The sequence below is a fragment of the Harpegnathos saltator genome, unplaced genomic scaffold, assembly GCF_003227715.2.
Source record: "Harpegnathos saltator strain DR-91 unplaced genomic scaffold, Hsal_v8.6 scaffold93, whole genome shotgun sequence".
NCBI lineage: Eukaryota > Metazoa > Arthropoda > Insecta > Hymenoptera > Formicidae > Harpegnathos > Harpegnathos saltator.
The window spans coordinates 1,889,148-1,906,556 of record NW_020230721.1 but is presented as its reverse complement, the minus strand read 5'-3'; the positions used below and the strand labels follow the sequence as shown (position 1 = coordinate 1,906,556).

General features: G+C 50.5%; 1 protein-coding gene across 5 annotated transcripts; it reads right to left on the bottom strand.

Moving 5' to 3' along the window:
• Positions 1-1,674: 1,674 nt before the first annotated feature.
• tau (microtubule-associated protein tau) lies at positions 1,675-15,915 on the bottom strand. Of its 5 annotated transcripts, XM_025307739.1 has the most exons (10): positions 15,841-15,915; positions 12,707-14,106; positions 11,694-12,463; positions 10,567-10,607; positions 9,616-9,787; positions 8,996-9,204; positions 8,609-8,794; positions 5,891-5,932; positions 4,559-4,720; positions 1,675-1,907 (listed from the first exon to the last, which is right to left on the bottom strand). In XM_025307739.1, the coding sequence occupies exons 1-10, from the start codon at positions 15,898-15,900 to the stop codon at positions 1,827-1,829; spliced, it is 3,123 nt and encodes a 1,040-aa protein (XP_025163524.1). In that variant the 5' UTR covers positions 15,901-15,915; the 3' UTR covers positions 1,675-1,826. The 5 variants fall into 5 exon arrangements, with proteins under 5 accessions (XP_025163524.1, XP_019696420.2, XP_025163520.1 ...); XM_019840861.2 differs by having other exon boundaries at positions 11,694-14,106; XM_025307735.1 differs by lacking the exon at positions 5,891-5,932 and having other exon boundaries at positions 11,694-14,106.
• Between the last annotated feature and the right edge of the window lie 1,494 nt (positions 15,916-17,409).

The window sequence follows — 17,409 nt, the reverse complement described above, 5'->3', positions numbered from 1 at the left end:
CCGTCCACGTCGATCTCGGCTCTCGTTCCCCGAGCAGTCGCTCGGCTTTCCTCCTCCGGAACCTCCGACTCGCACTCGCGATCGCATCGGACGGACCACGTCGAACGAAGACTACGAATACGCGAACAGGTAACTAACGCACCGTCGTTCCACCGTGAGTGCGGTCCTCCTCGGTGTTTATGCTCGCGCTCCGCTCGCCACCCCCCGGAACGGTCGGTCGAGACGACGACGCGGAAATCGCGCCGACGAAATGCGCAACGTGCCGCACGACATTTGGGACTGTCGGGTGTCGAGACCTCCTCGCACGGAAATTAATATACGAGCGCTTCTAACGTCTATTCCTTCTCCCCTGAAGAGGACGTGCTTTTTCTCTCTCTCTCTCTCTCTCTCTCTCTCTCTCTCTCTCTCTCTCTCTCTCTCTCACACGCTACAACGACGCACGGGTGTGTATTGTGGTGGTGGTGGTGGCGTATCCTCGTCAGAATTTGTCGCGAATGCGTCTACGCGAGAGTGATTGAAAGGACTAACAACGCTAGCTGTGCGCTCGCTTGAACGAACGGTGGAATGGCGTCGACGTCGCCAGGAAACCGGGTGCTCGCGGTCAGCGATACTTGGTCGAGTGAAACTCACCGCCGTGAGTGAAGCGATGAACGCGGCAGGTGTGTTCGTCTTCCGCGGAACGACAAAAGAAGGCTCGAAATTGCAATTACGAGGCAACAGTCGTTCGCGACAGCGCGGCGACTCGGGGACGAGCACGTTCGTTATCCTTGGAACCTCTTAAGCGATTAAGCCGCACTACGCGCGATGCGTTTTGCAGTCGCTTGAATGGACGCGCGTGTGGGTCGCGTAGACGAGCGTGGCTCTCGCGACGACGTCGGGATTATGGCACAAATACGTATCAAAAATCGATAAGTCGGCAACATGCGAGTGTGCACGCGGAGCGAGGGCACGCCGATTGCAATGATTCGAATGATCGCAAGGAGTAACTACGACGCAGAGGAACGCGGCTGCCGATAAGAAAGTCATCGCTTAAAAAGATCAGGAACTTTCATGCGCGCGTGAAAGCCGTCTCTCAAATCATTGTCCTCACCCTTCTTCTTCTGCGTTCCTCTCTCTCTCTCTCTCTCTCTCTCTCTCTCTCTCTCTCTGTTTTTTTTACTGTTGTATATCGATAAAAAATGAAATATTTTTCTCAGTCCTCTTGTTACTCCTCTCGACGGTGTCGCGTGATTTGGATATCGTCACGTGCGTTCGAGGGTGTCTTTTATGCGTGCGGCTCACGATGAACGTAATAATCGCGCGCTCGTTTCTCTCTCGAAGGGCAACGGAAACGGGGTCGCTGTAAACGCAGGGTGGAGTTTCTCGGAGTTCTCCCCTTCTCGCATTTTTCGACTCGACGACAAATCAGTTGCGATAAAAACGTATTGCTGCGTTCGTCAGCTAAGAGCTCGCCCGTCGCGCAAATCTCGTCATTCGCGGTACGTTTATCGATCGCGACGCTCCTTGCTTCCCCTCTCTTTCTCTCTTTCCCCATCTCTCTCTCTCTCTCTCTCTCTCTCTCTCTCTCTCTCTCTCTCTTTCCCTCTCTCTTTTTCCGGTACTCTTTCTCTTTTTTTTTTTCGAGGAGAATTCCGTGCGCCGTGTGTCTCAACGGTATATATCGTTCTTTCTCTCTCTCTCTCTCTCTCTCTCTCCCTCTCTGGCTCTTTCGATCGCGCTCGTTTGTCCTCCGGGGGTTGGGGTTCGGGGAGGGGGTGATAGGTAAACGTGATTAATCATATGCAAATGGTATAGTAAAGCGGGTCTATCGGCCGACTTTTCGTGACCTAGCATTCCTGGTTCAGGTTCTCGTCCGAGGCTGGCAGGCCGTTCTTGCCGTCGGTGATCGCGCCGGAAGGCACGGGGCTCTGCGGGCACAAGACACGGTATCAGGATTAAGCCTGCGCATCAACCCTTGCGCGAGCTGAGCAAATTCAACAAATAAATGTCCTTCTTTCAACGCGCGTTCATCCCTTTCGCGGAGGCGACCGCGTGTGGCAAGCTAGCATCTCACACCACCGCGCGATGCAGTTATCAATCATTGTTCTCACGATTCGATCAGAGCGATCTCCCGAGCGGAGGAAGGGCCAGTTTGTGCGCTTTGCCCTGTTTAACCCTTTGCTGCATAGTGGTCCTCCCAGAGTGCCATCTATCATCCAGGCTTGTTTCTCCAATAATTTAAATTTTTCACATATCTCTTTAGCATATCTGGTATTGTTGGACTACTAAAATGTTTCTCTAACTAATACATCAGCTTCTAGAGTCATTTCAAATAAGTAATTTGTTATTAATAAGCATATACTGTGAGCAAAATTGTCGTTTTTAGAGAATAAATTCGTTTACATGAAATTTTAAGTAATAACGTACCCTTCAAAGTCATTATCTGGGGGTTTTTGCGATCGCTGAATACAAATCCGGTGTGAAAAATACAAAATTCCAAATGGCGGACCCAATATGGCGGACGGAATTTTTAAATCAGCCGAATTCGCTTGAAACTAGTTACTAGGGGGTTTTTGAAGTCTCTGAATGCGAATCCGGTGTGAAAAATAAAAATTCAAAATGACGGGTCTCATATGGCGAACATAATCATAGAAGTAAAACAATTCAATTTGAAAATGTTAATGTCAACCGAACCTTGTCGTATACATCCGTCATAGCTCTGGCATTTCGAACTTTCGATAACGAATTTGTAATTAGCAACTTCGAAAACCCTTAAATAACAAATTTCAAGCGAATCTGGCTGATTTTGAGAATTTCGTCTGCCATATTGGATACGCCATTTTGAATGTCGTATTTTTCACACCGAATTTGTACTCAGCGACCCTAAAAACTCCCGAGTAACAAGTTCCACAAAATTATATTCATTAGAAGAAAACGTGCAACAAAGGGTTAATGCGCACAGTCCGTGATGGTATCGCGTTTGTTCCTTGATCGCGGCCTGGTTCCTTCGACGTCGACTAAAGTCCTCGGACGTTGGAAATGAATTATTCTTACCGGACCAATTTTTTAATCATCCTTTTTGTGCTAATATACACGACAATATGTAAATTATGTTATCGTCGGTACTGAAAGAGGACTCTCGCACTGATAGAAAAATATAGTTGAATTTAACTATAATCTCACTATATTTTATAGTTCATTTTGGCGTCAACCATATTTTTATAGTTCGTGGAACTTGCAAAATATAGTAGAATAAACACAAATATATAGTCAATGATTGTCTTAAATAATTGTTTAGTTACTTTTACCACATATATGGTAATTTCTCATTCACAAATATAGTGAGATTTAATATTCATATAGTTACATCTGTCATCGTTTAGCAAATATTCTGGTAATATTGACTATATAAAAGAGTTACTTTACCTACCATTTTATATTTGTATTCATACAATAATTTTCGTTTAACTTACTATAATTCTCAGTAAAAATATTATATGTTTGGTTACACTATGCCTATATCGTAATTATTACCGATATTATGGTAATACTTACTATAAATATGATATTTCGGACAATAATTTAGTTACTATATCATTATAGTTCCAAATATCATATACTTTTCTCTCAGTGCGTGCGTTGAATGGAAGCCATCGCAACGCGCGGACAAACTTCGAAAGTGGATCTATTATTTGAGGAATAATCTTTCGCATCGATGAATTCGCCGCACGTGAAGTTTCCACCCAGAGTGGTCACTTCCGCAAATTTCCGTTCGCGCCCCTCTGCGTCTCTCTTCCTCCCCGTCTCCTCAGAGACGAAATCCGAGAAGGGACGAAGGGAGATGGGAGCTCATACTGCGGTCACGTAATTTAATCAACGGCGAAGGAAGCGGCCCTTAATCTCAGTTACGCACGGCGGTAGACGCGTTTTTTTGCGAAGGTAAGAACCAGCAGAAACTCGATAGAACAGAATAGAAAGTGATCTGCGAGGTGGAAGAAGAGGCGTTGGAGAAAGCGCGTTCCCGGAGAAGTTCGGATTCGGGCAATGCGGAGAATCAGTCTGCTCAACGAACGACGTTATCTCCCTTTCTCTCTTTCTGTTGCGTTATAACACCCCCTTCGAGTGCTTTCTTAGTCCTGTGAGAATGTTGCGAAACATTCGGCAGGAAAGTTCGGCAAATTCGACCGCCAATTTCGTCGAGGGGATTTTTCGCGAAGAAATCTCGACGTTTCACCGAAGCGAGGCAATTTTCAGCGCGATGCTCTACGGCTTTTTCTAGTCGTGTACTTGCTTGTTAGACACTACCCCGCCCCCCTCCTACAACATATCTGTAGGTGCGAGCCAAGTTTAGTTTACGTGCTGCATGTGGCATCTCCAAGACTCATGCACAAACGCGTGATTAAGCACTCGGTGCGTATATTAAATGCGACAAATCTCGAGAAGTGTGGCCGGCTCGTCGGATTCTGTGGGATTCTTCATCGTCGATGAGATCGCGAGGAGACCGCGCTGGAGCCTCTGCCGTGCACGATTGGGAAACGACGCGATTGATTATCAAGGCTTCTTCATATCGCGAACATACCTGGGACCCGCTACCGTTCAAGCTCTCCACGTTGGAACTCGTCTGTCGGAGATAGTCTCTGTCGTTGAAGATCTTTTTGTCGCCACCGCCCGGCTTGTGCTTCATGTTATCCAACGAGCCAATCTTGCTTTCGGCCTTGATATCCATCTTTTGCGTCGGAATCTGGAAAGAGAAACGATACTTCGTGTCAGCCATCGGTCAGTGAAGTCGCAGTCGGTGAAGCAAGCAGAGAAAGAGAATAGAGGTGAAGGAGCTGAAAGGACAGGTCTTTTTTTCTCTCTCTCTCTCTCTCCCTCTCCCTCTCTCTCTCTCTCTCTCTCACGTTTCTTTCTCACGAATTTCATTCCCGCGAATAGGCAGCGCTACAAAATTGGTCGCAAGTATACTGCGTAGTATCGCAATTCGCTCGATGCCGATGAGACATGCGAGCTATTCGAATCGAATCGAATCGAATCTTTATCGTTGGCATTCCAACTCTACTTGAACTCTACTCGAATTGTGGAAATTTAAACGCGCTTGAGACTCGGCAAGTGGGGAGCTTCGATTCAGGATCGATTCCTGGCCGAGACAGTAACCGAGGTCGGTTGATTTATCTCTTATTCTTATCCCTCTGGAACTTGTAATGACTCGCAATGATATCCGACGACTGACTCCTACAGGAGCCTTGTTTTATCAACGACGTTGTTGATTGCAAATTAAATCTCAACGATTCGGTCCGATTCGGATGAAGGGATTTCGTCGATTCGATGCGATTGAATTCGACTCGACACAGAGAGTCCTCGATTCGCGTAGATCTCTCTCTCTCTCTCTCTCTCTCTCTCTCTCTCTCTCTCTCTCTCTCTCTCTCTCTCTAGTAGAATCTATGTAAATTTTGAGACATGCAGAACCATGCTGAGATAATTGATTTCGTCCAATGTACACTTTACGTACTTACGTCCAGATATAGAGCGCGATATGGAACAACTTTAGCGATTTACAAAGTGTCGATAAGCACCTTTTCTCGCGAATCTCGTAAATCGTGGAGGCGGGGCGGATTCGATCCGATTGTAAATAGTGATTTCCAGAGTGGAGGGTTATTGCATGTTATATGCGCGATCGCCGCGCTCTCGCGTGTTTCACCCCCACGATCTCGACTCCGCGGAGACTCGAGGAATTAATTTCGTCCCGCACGACGGGACGACTCTACGTCACGGCCGGACGACGGATCGGACGGAGCAGAAAAAGAGTGAAAAAGTGAGGGAGAAGAAGAGGAAAGAGAGAAGCGACGTATATGTATCACGCTCGACTTGGAGAGTCTGAAGTTTTCATTAGCTGATATGGGCATATACTTACGTCGTTCTTCGCTTCCTGCGGTGTCTTAGGTGGAGTCGCGGACTGAACACCAAGAAATAACAATGGCTTGTTAATAATGACGAGATACGACACATGCGTAAACGAATTAGCTGCACACAATTGGCCCCCGTGACGTTCCCGTGATGCGGCAATGCGTCACACATATTTGCCCTTCGGACTTTGAGGGAAATTAATGCGCATATTCGTGTAATCGACGCGTCTCGGAGTCTCGACGACTGCGAAGTGAAATCAGCCATGCCAGGTCGCGCGATCCGAAACTGGAATCGTCGACTTCACTCCGCGACACGTCGGTGTGCTCAAAGCACTGCCCCCCGCGTCGCCATTCTTACGACTTAAAAGTGACAACTCCGTTCGCACTATCGTACGACTACGCCAGCACATTCCGCATGCAATCGTTCAATAAAATTCGAAGTAGCGCATAATTGTGAAAGTATAATTATTTCGGATACTTTGCGGATACACAATGGAGAACGAAGCGAGGATATTGCATTCGTAACGGGTTCTACCGATGAAATAAATGCTAAACGCAGTTAAGCTTCTGCCGTCGAGTCAGCCAGCTGCGAGTTACGAGGCGATAGTATCTGTGTAAATAGATGAAAATTTATGTATATATATGTATATGCATATATACGTAGGCAGTCTGGAAAGTTCTCGACCTGACACGCACATGGCATTAGAAACTGTCAAACTATAATCGTATTGGAAAGTGGCATCCCTGATATAAACCCATGTAAAATTTTATTCGATCTAGTCAAGTCATTCGAGTAGTAGCACCAGTTGAAAAAGCTTTGTGCAGAGACGGGTGCCGCATTTGCTAACCTAATTGACCAAAAACGCGTTCGAATGCGTATTTCTCAAGCGTGTTTGGATCGTTTTAAGCGAAATAAAATGGATTTCAAGCGTCGTTTCATAACTGTTGATGAAACTTGGATCCACCACTATACCATCAGAGCGAAAAGAGCCTTCCGGAATCACACTTTAATGATGGTATTGAATTATTGGGAAAAAAAACGTTGGAATAAATGTATTGAAGTTTCAGGAGATTATATTGAAAAGTAAAACATATTTCACGGCAAAAAGAATTTTCTTTCATTGTTAGGCCGAGAACTTTTCAGGCTGCCCTCGTATTATATGTAATAGTTCTTTGAGTTAAACACACATAAAGAAGGAGAGAGTTGCGTGTATCGTTTGTCCCTTATCCGAGTAATTATTAAACAAGTACTAACGACTAAAATGTATACGCAAATGGATACATGTAAATGCATACGTTAGGTCGCCTGCGGGATTAGTTCGGGCATGATGCAGAAGAAAGTAACACTTTCATGCTAATCTCGCTAATCAAGGTCGAATCCTCACGATCGGTCTAGGTGGCGGCAGGCGCGCACAGGGCAAGGCGGATCATTCCGCTGCTGGGAGAAGCATTTGCGTCCGCTTTTTTAAGTAATTGTACTTGTACTTCCAGCAAAGAGTGTTTTTTCCTCACAATAAAATTACAAACTTTGGGAAAACTCTCATTGTCATGTACTGAGAAAAAAATTTATCCTCTTTTCAAGAATATTATAAAACTCGCGCTCTGCCTACGCGGTAGGCAGAGCGCGAGTGATTTAAGTAGATACGCTTGATTATTTCTTAGAAAATTAAAGATACAAAAAATTGTTTAAACAAAAGTTGTTTGATTTGAAGGGAGACATAAGAGAGCGATAGCATTTTGTTTGCAGATAATACACAATATATTCTTACAATACATATACAATATGTTCTTGACGTCAAAAAGAGTAAAAAAGTCTAACACCATTTTTTCTTTCGAGGTAAATAGCGAGATGTCGTAAGTTAAATGTTGAAAAAGTTACCAAGTTATCCTTAAATATCTAAAAAAATATTGGGCAAATAAAAAAATGTTTCAGACAAAAGTTGTCAAATTAATTGGTAGAAAAAGATGACGTAATGAAAAGTTGGGATTTCCATTTAAGAAAATTGAGGATCAGTGAATATCTCGAAAGTGGCGCCATCTGTAAACAAAATGCTATCGCTGTCTTATATCCTCCTACAAATCAAACAACTTTTGTTTAAACAATTCTTTTTGTATCTTTAATTTTCTAAGAAATAATCCAGTGTATCCATTTAAATTAGGACATACTGTATCGAAAGCAAAGCGAGCGTTTGTTTTAATTCAGCATTCTCGTTTTCGTCTAATATCCCTGATGAAAACGTTAAACGAATTTGCTAGGATTCAAGATGTATTCTGATGCTTTCGATGAACTCATGAAAGTACTCGAAACAGACTTATTCAGAGACAGTGTATACTTTTCTATGGATTCTATCGAATCCTCGACGTTTTTGCGTCGGAACATCCACGCCAACCCGCCAACTCGCCTCTCGATTATTCCCATTCAAAAACAAATTCTACGGAACGACGACTCCATCCGCCCGTCTAGACCAGGAAATCGAATCCGGCCGCGAACGGCAGAAAGGCCAAAATCATTAAAGACTGAGGAAAAGAGAAAGAGAGACACTCTTCGCGTGTTAACTGGAGAGAGCTATCGATCAGCTGGGGACGCCGTCAATCGGCGATACGTGTGAGCAAAGAACTGACTGACAAGATAGGAGGTTTGTCGAACAACTGGTCGCTCGGTTTGACAATCTACGAGTTGCAGATACGTAATAAGACCGGTAGACTTCTCGCCGGGTTTCGCTCACCTTGACGGCGCCGCCGCCGGGCACGTGCTTCGCGTTTTCTTTGGATCCGACTTTTGGCTTCGCCTTGTCCTTGAAATCGAGCTTCACCGTCTCGATCTTCTTGTCGCCGCCGCCCGGTTTGTAAGTGGCATTCTCCAAGGAGCCCACTTTGGGCTTGGCGTTCCATTGGAGCTTCACCTGGGAGATCTACGGCCGAAGTTCGAAGACGACGCTTGTAATATGGCACGGTGTGGCGAGTCTCGTTAGCTCCTGGCTAATGTTTGGCAAACGCGTCGCGTACGGAGAAGAGCGCGGCGGCTCCTCTCTCGAGGAGAAACGCGACAACGCAATATCGCAATATAATGATAAAAGAAAAATAAATCAACAGCGAAGTCGAAAGAGATGAACCTTTTTGTCGCCGCCGCTGGGCGTATACTTCTCGTTCTTCGCGGCGATCTTCGGTTGCGCTTTGCTGAAGTCCAGCTTCCTGTTTTCTATCTTCACCTTGCCGCCGCCCGGTTTGTAGCTCGCGTTGTCTAGAGAACCGATCTTCGACCGTACGGTCTTCAGGTTCGGCGAGGGCGCCGCGCCGACTTGCACTTTATTCATCGGCACCTCTGTACGTTCAGAAGACACAAATTTCGTTTGAGCAAGCGCCACGTCGACGTCGTGTGATTTTTACAAAGAGAGATTACTTCGACGTTCTCGTTCTTCTTTTTCGCGACGCGCTGAGCTCCACTCCAGACGCTTGCGAAGGACGCGAAGTCGTGTTTGTACGGAAACGGAAGAAGAAGTTGGAAATATATCGCGGGGATATTGATCAAACAGCTTACTCTCGGTTGCGTTATAAATTTGGCTCGCTCAAGATGCGAGTCATTCAAAGAGATCGGTACGACCCTTGAGTCGAATTGAACTTTATTGCGCCTCCAACGTAGAAAATGGCCGCGCGAAAAAGGCGGGAAGTCGGGCGGGGAAGCGACACGATATGCGCGAGCCTTATTATTTATGAATTAACGAAAAGCACTTACTCTTTTTCTCCTGGGCAGTCGACAAAGGCGTCTCGGGTGTTCGTGGTAGCGACTTGGAGGATTTGCTAGGTGATTTCGTGGGCGATCCAGCGGTCGACCTCTTGTCGGAATCTTTGGACTTAGAGGGAGACTTTTTAGTTGGCGACTCCGCGACTCCGTTTGTAGTCGGCACCTGTTTTCGTTCGGGCGATTTCAGTTCATCGAATCGGGTAAAGCGTGTTCTTAACCTCTTAGGCACGATGCGCCACTATAGTGGCTTTCGCGGATGTCATCTTATATTACGACGCGCCACTATAGTGGCTCACTCTAGTGACTCACTCGCGCTCACCGTTTGAATTAACTGATCGTTTTCATGTGTCTTGTTTCACACTTTTTTTGCCTTCGCAACGTTTTATAACAGTGTTAACAATAACAGACAGACAGAATATACAAGTCTTTGTTTTTGACACGCCAGGTGTCAGGTATGAATTGTTGCTTTTCATTTAAATAAATACCGTGTTTTCTTTAGCGAAAAAACCGGAAAGGAATTACCGACACACCTGGTATACCATTTGCTCTTTTCAACATGCCGATCCGTATCCTTGTAATCTTTTAGAATCTTTAACCTCAAAATGTCGCTTCAAAATAGAAAACGAAGAGCAATTTGCTACAATTCAGAAACAGACTCGGAAATCGAAAATGACATAAACAAAAACATGCGTGGTAGGAAGAATGTAAAAAAATTGAGAATACTAAGTTCGTCCGAATCAGAAGATTCCGATGTGCTCGCGTAGAGAACAGCATTGTCCGTCACACATTGCAGCGCTGTATATACTCGTTTACGCGTAATTCGCGTCGAACTCTGCCGTACGGAAAAACAGCCCCGCGCAAAATTCAGCCGTGCCTAAGAGGTTAATGCATACGAAAGAGAGTGGAGAGAGGACACGGATGTGTAACACGCTGGCTACTCACCGCATTAGCTTGCGACTCGCTCGCGCTGCCGTTTTGGACCGCTGTGGAAGCAGAATTTATTGATGAATTATAATGATTCAGATTCGCAGATACGCGTCGTACCGAAAGCAAAGTCTCGAGTATGAAAATTTTAACACGCATACACGCGCACATACACGCACACATACATACACACGGCTCAACTTTGCAAACCGATTTATTAACGAAGCGTCCCAATTACGGCAAGTTGCCCGCGTCTGTCTTGGAAAGATTAGAGAGTGAATTTGAAATCTGCATCGACAGAAGGAGCGAGCACTTTCTTGCTGTAAAATTTACGTTGCGCGTGGAAGCGCAATATCTGGTTCCTGGGACCGAATTTGGTCCATAAGAATTTTATTCTCGCGACGAACTCCGGCTGGCCGGGCTGCAAATTCAAAATAGTGCCTCCGAACAGTCGGAAATGTTACACAAGAAAATTGAGCAAATGTTCGCGAAGCGAAGAAATCGACAGCGTTCGACAGGCTCTTCGCCTAAAGATTGATTCTCCGTCGGCGGATACTCGGAGAGAGAAGATCGCTTGGATTAACGCGACAGTGAACGAAGCAAGTTTTGGAGCCAAGAGAATTTCCGTTTCTCACGAGCCAAATTCGGCTCCAAGAAATTCCGTCTCTCTTCAGCAACACGCGTTTGCTTCGTTCATCGTCGCGCTGATGCAAGCAATCCTCTTCCCGTCAGCAGCAGCCCGTCAATTCCCTCCGTCGAAATATTCTTCGAACGTTTCTCGATTGAAACGATTAATATCTCGAATCGAAACTTCGACCCTATTTTCGACCTCAATAATCCACTTAACGCCAACAACGTCGACCTACTTTGATTCTACTTTAATCTACAGCTCTTCGTCCTCTTAAGAGCCTACAACAGTGACTTCCGTTCCTAAATGCGTAAATTAAATCTCCATTGATCCTCTAGGATTGAAACATGTTAAACAGTTTAGGCGAAAAATAAGGCCTGAATCCCGATTGAAGACGCGACGGTGCGACGGACACCGCGAGCAATGCAGAACCAGAAGAAGAATGTCTCGAGGAAGGATTGACGAAGGGCTCGACGGCCATAACGAGAATCAGCCTTAATTCGCGGAGCGCGAGGACCTTTTTTCTCCGAGGACTTGAGCTCCGCTCTCTCGTGGCCGAGCTTCGCCGGTGTGGCCGTTCTTGGAATCTTAGCCGCGGGGGTGGTAGGCTTCGACGGGGACGTAGCCGTCGTCGGGCACGGCGTCTTCTCCGTCGCTTTCTTCACGACAGTCGTGTCCTCGGCGAAGGACGTTCGCTTTTTCTCGCCGTCGGGCTGCTTCACGCTGCCGGCGGGCGACTTGGGCGAGCTCGGCGACCGGGGACTGCCGCTGGCGGACGTCCTCGACGACAAGGACCGTTGGCGGCCATTATCGAAGCCCTTGACGGTCTCCTCGGGCGACCTCGGCGGAGTCGTCAGCGACCCCGGCACTGACAATTTGCCCTGACTATCCGGGGTCGTGGGCGATCTCGGCGACTTGCTGTCTTTCTCCAACGAGCCCAAGGATGACGCCGGCCTGCTGGGGTCCCTCAGCACTTGCAGAGTGTCTTCATCTCGCGACTTGTCGCGCTGCAGGCTCTCCGGAGGCTTCTCGACTTCGTTGCTTGGCTCTGTTCCAGAGCCGGCAACCGGCGTGGCGGAGCGCGACCTGTCCGGCGTTTTAGTCGCCGGGGTCGCCGACGACTCCCTCTCCGCGCGCGGCGGAGGCGTCTGCTCGGCCGGGGTGCTCGTGCGCGATTTATCCGGACTCTTGGACGGCGGCCTAGACTCCCGCCCCGCGCTCTGAGGCGGCTCTAGTGGTCCGGCCGGAGTGCTGGAGCGCGACTTGTCCGGAGTCTTCACCGGCGTCCTCGATTCCGGCTCCGCGGCGCCGGTCGGTTCCGTCAATCCGGCCGGAGTGCTGGAGCGCGACTTGTCCGGAGTCTTCACCGGCGTCCTCGATTCCGGCTCCGCCAGCCCGGCCGGAGTGCTGGAACGCGACTTGTCCGGAGTCTTCATCGGCGTCTTCGATTCCGGCTCCGCGGCGCCGGTCGGTTCCGCCAATCCGGCCGGAGTGCTGGAGCGCGACTTGTCCGGAGTCTTCACCGGCGTCCTCGATTCCGGCTCCGCCAGCCCGGCCGGAGTGCTGGAGCGCGACTTATCCGAACTCCTGGAGGACGGCGTCCTCGCTGTCTGCTCCGCGTTCTGGGGCGTCTCCAGGTACGAAGGAGTGCTGGACCGCGAATTGTCCGACAACCTCGAGGGAGCCTTCAGACTAGCCTCCGCGTTCCCGAGCGCTTCGTTGCTGTATGGACTTGCGGGCGGCTGTTCCGCTTCCTCCGCCGCCTCGGCTATAGACGTGCTGCTCGGCGGACGAGGAGACGCCTTGCCGTCCACCTTCGAGTCGTCCACGGGCGGCGAGGTTGCGCCGGTGTCGCTCTTCGTGGATTCTCCCGAGGACTCCTTCACGACGTCGGCTTCTTTGCTAGACTGAGGTCTGCTGGGCGGCTTCTCCTCCCTCCCTTCGTCCTGGTCGCCGCTCGCCGCCGCGGAGGAAGGTCTGCGCTGGGTAGTGACCGGCGCCGAATCGTCATCGGCCAGGTTCGTCTTCGGCTTGTCGTCGTTCGTGGCCGAAACCGGCCTGGACGGCACATCCTGTCTTTCGGCGGTGGCCGGCCGGCTGGCGGCGGTGTCTTCGTGCTTCCTGGGCGTCGACGGCGTCGACTTGGAGCCGTTGAGCAGCGCCTCGGTGGGAAGACCGTTGGCGTCGTGCCGCGGCGACTTCTCGCTGTCCATCACGACGTCGTCGTCGTCGTCGTCGTCGTTCTCGCCGTTCTCCCGCGCCTCCGGCTTCTTCTTCTGCGGGTAGCCCTCGGCTAGCTTGGCGACGTCGCCGCTGCCCTCGTTCACGTCCGCCATCCTCTCGATGACTATACGCGGTCGCGTCGGCTGCTTGATCTCCTCGTTGGACAAAAGGTGCTGACGCTGCAGGTTCAGCAAGGAGTCATTTCGCAGCAGATGCCTGGGGAAAGCGGCGTCCTGGCTACCGGGCCGGTACTGGGCGGCCTCCGCGGTGCTCCGCGGCGGTCCGTTTTGGGCCGCGATGTCCGGGCGCTGAAACCGCGGTTGCTGCTGCTGTTGCTGCAGCTGATAGTTGCCGACGAACGGCGGCCTCTGACCGCCTGCCTGCGGCGGGGGGCCTCGGATCCCCGGGGAATACGCGAAACGTTGACTCGCAGGGTGCAGCGGGTTCTGCGGCGGCAGCTGGCCGGGCTGCGGCGATCTCGGAGGGAATGATCCTCCCGGCGGCCGCGGCGGACCGTAAGGCCGGAGCTGTACGAATTGACCCGCAGCTGGCGGGCCCAGGGAAGAACGACTGTCCAGTCGGCGCAGCGGCGGTCCTGGTCGAGGCGCGCCTATGGGACCATTATTTATCGAATTTCGAGGGGACAGAGGGGGACCCTGCGGTCGCGTCTGAAAGCCCTGCGGCGGTGAAGGAGCGTTTGGCTTCACCTGCGGAAGAACAGCTCATGTTGCGTATACTCGCGCAAGAAGGCGACCTCGAGGGTGATGGGGGGACGCTTCGACGCGATTCGCAAATCGCACGTTGGGGGAGGCGAGCGACTTTCGCAACCCCCCCCCCGCATCTTTTGCACGTTCGTTCTACGTCGCGTGGACTCGCCCGTGATCTCGAGAATGCTTTTCGCTTGATCGTCCTGGCCGAGGACGGATCTTCTGGTACGCGCGCGAGCACGAGCACGTCAAATGTCAAATGTTCGCGTGGTAAACTCGCGGTTCGAAGCACAACAACGGGGTTGGCTTCCAATTTCGGTGTCATTCCGCCGCGGGCCAGGCAATCGCCGACGCTGCAAGCACGGAGAACAGCTGATGGCCGCGCATCCCGTCACGAATCCCGTCGAGACGATCCCCGTAGCGCAACGAAGTTCGCGACTCGCCGGGGCCATTACCGTCTACAGTTTCCACCTGGTGGAGATAGTAGCAGGGCCACCGGGCCGGCGATGTTGCGCGGAGCAATTTAGATCGGTCGACTTTGATGATGAGACGCGAGACGCGTTGACGATCCTATCTTGCGTTCGCAGCCGAGCAAATTTACCATCGGCTCAGTTTAGCCGCGTGAGTCATGATACCTTAATTCGACGTGTGTGCTCTCGTTGTCACATACACATACACACATACACACACACACACACACACACACAGACACACAATATCGCGCCGCCGAAAGCGCTCCCGACGACGACGACGACGACGACGACGAAGGCGATTACGTCGCGGATCCGATTCCTAATATCGAGCGACATTGGCATGCGGAGCGCACACGAAGCCGCAGGTCGTCGCGGGGCGCAACGTGGCAAATTGCGATCGACAATATTAACCTTCACCTTGACCCCATCGATCTTTCCGTCGCGTCGCGATTCCGATTTGCGGGTCGCATTGCCCGCAGTCGTGCTTCCTACAGGGAACCTGTTCCGGACGCGTAGCGAGCGCTAAGTACGCCCTTCCGATCAGCCGGCTTTCTCGCACGTCGCTTCAGCTACGTTCTTGCTTCCCAGAGAATCAGGAGGAGTCATATTTGGCGTTCGATAGAGACGCGCGGAACAGGACGCTGCGGGGGAGGCGGTCTGCTTCCTCTGAAGCAAGCTCGTGAAAAATGGATATTTCCGCTAGTCGGCAGACTTTCGGCCTCACTCTTCACGAGCTCACGTTGGAGGAAACATTCGTGACATCCTGGTGTCGCCGTGGTGGACGCGCGACCCACCGGGGCCTGCGTCGCCGTTGGCGAAGCTCGCGGCGCGGCGATTTCCACGAGACGCCACGCGGAAACGCGGAGCCCCGGCGCGGCGGGGCAGCCGAAATCCGCGATAGTGACCCTGAATTTATCGATCTTTCGATAATGCGGGTCGGTGACGTCTGGTCGTGCCGCTTCTACCGTGCCTGCCACCGTCTTACTTTCGGCCCGCTTATGGGATCGAGCCACGAATCACTCGCGGTATCATCATCCCACTTCTTCCGACGCGCGCTTCACCTCGCGCGCGCGAGGCCCTCAGCGACGACGTGGCGCGGCGTTACGCGTTTTCCCGGAGGACTCGCGGATGATTTATAGACGTTGCACGGTGTGTGGACGTCGCGCGGAATCATCGAAAAGAAAGGCGAATGGGAGAAAGAAAAACAGAAGGGCGACAGACAGCGCTCTTCTATTCTACGCTCGTCAAGCTTGTTGCTTACCGTCTCTCCGTGGCCCGAAGCAGGCTCGGCCATATTGTTTGCGGTTTCCTGCGAATCCATACAGATTTCTCTCGTATGACAGCCCTACGGCATACGTCACAACCCGTCCCCTCGGACAATATGGTTCCCCGTAAACCTGTTGCGTAAACATGTGAGCAAACGACTGTTGCTGAAGGAAGCGCGGCTGGGCGCGCGCATGAACGAAGCGATTGACGTGGATGCGCCGCTGCTCTCTACGTGGTGAATGAGTGTCGCAGCGTGTCGGACAATGTGGCGACCAAGACTACCCCGGTAAGCGCTACGAGGAGGAGACGCATCGCCCATTGCGGTGCTGCGCGCGTGGTCCAAGCGACGAGAGGAGCATCGAAGGACACGCGTGCGTTTCGCACGAGCGGCGAAGCGACCCGAAGTATTTGGCTCTCCCCTTCACCCCATACCCACCCCCTCCCTCGCTGTTTAATTTTGAATGGAATTCGTGTCGTATATATATACTGTGTTGTGCCGTGACTGTACATCGAAATTTCACTCACGAAGTCTGCGAACGGTAATTGCAATTACGGCACTTCACGAGAAGCTTGCTCGCTTGTTCGTTATTGCAAGACACTGAACGGTAAATGAACGCGCTGCGCCTTCGCGAACCGTTGATTACCGTTGTGCGCGCTCGCGTTGTTTACCGCCCTTGTAATCTATTATGCCCTCCTCGCGTTCGTCGTTGAACGAGCGCTCCGTCGAGCGGCTCATAGCGAGACTCGCGGACTCGCTCAAAGTAGCAGCCGCGAGTCATCGGAATGGCCGGGACATTGATGCGCCGTGAATAATTCATGACCGAAATACGATATGCCTTTACAGCTGTGCTTACTTTGGTATAATCCTACGGTGCGTGCACAATGATGGAAACCTTCAATTACGATTTATTTCCGCGCGCTCTACGTGCCGTACAGAGATTACGTGCCGACGACAGCGAGATTACAGCAATCAAATACCGGCAATAATTACTAACGACAGGTTTTACAGGTGCGAGTACTCTACTGGTGAACAGCCAGAGGTGTGCGCGCGCGCGCGCGCGGGATCGTCTAGAGTCTAAATCGTCCAATTTCAGAGGTCAGCAACGATGCGTCGCGAGTTTTGGATTCAGGATTCAGCTGAAACGCATTGGAAGATGAAAGACAGGAAGATGCGGAAGACGGAGGACATTGCGGAAGTGAGAATGACAAATATTTCGCTTTGCTCGACGCGAGACCAGTATCGTATTTCATATTTCTAGTCTCGCGTGATCCAAAAGGAAGAAAGAAAGAAAGAGCGGTTCACAGCTGGATTTCAGACAGCGGAGTTCAGACTCCGTCGGTGTTGCGTCGCCTCCGGAGAAAGCGGATTCGTCGAATTGAGTTAGCTCCCCGCTCGGCAAATTGAAGAATGAGAAACTGCGTTATGGAACGTCGAGATTGCGAGATCGAGGAAATCATTACGATATCAAGGAGGCTGGGCTGTCGCACTGACTCGCGTGATCCTGGCTCGCTTCGCTGGAGGATTCTACATTATGAGACCAAACGTTATGAGAACTTTCGGCAG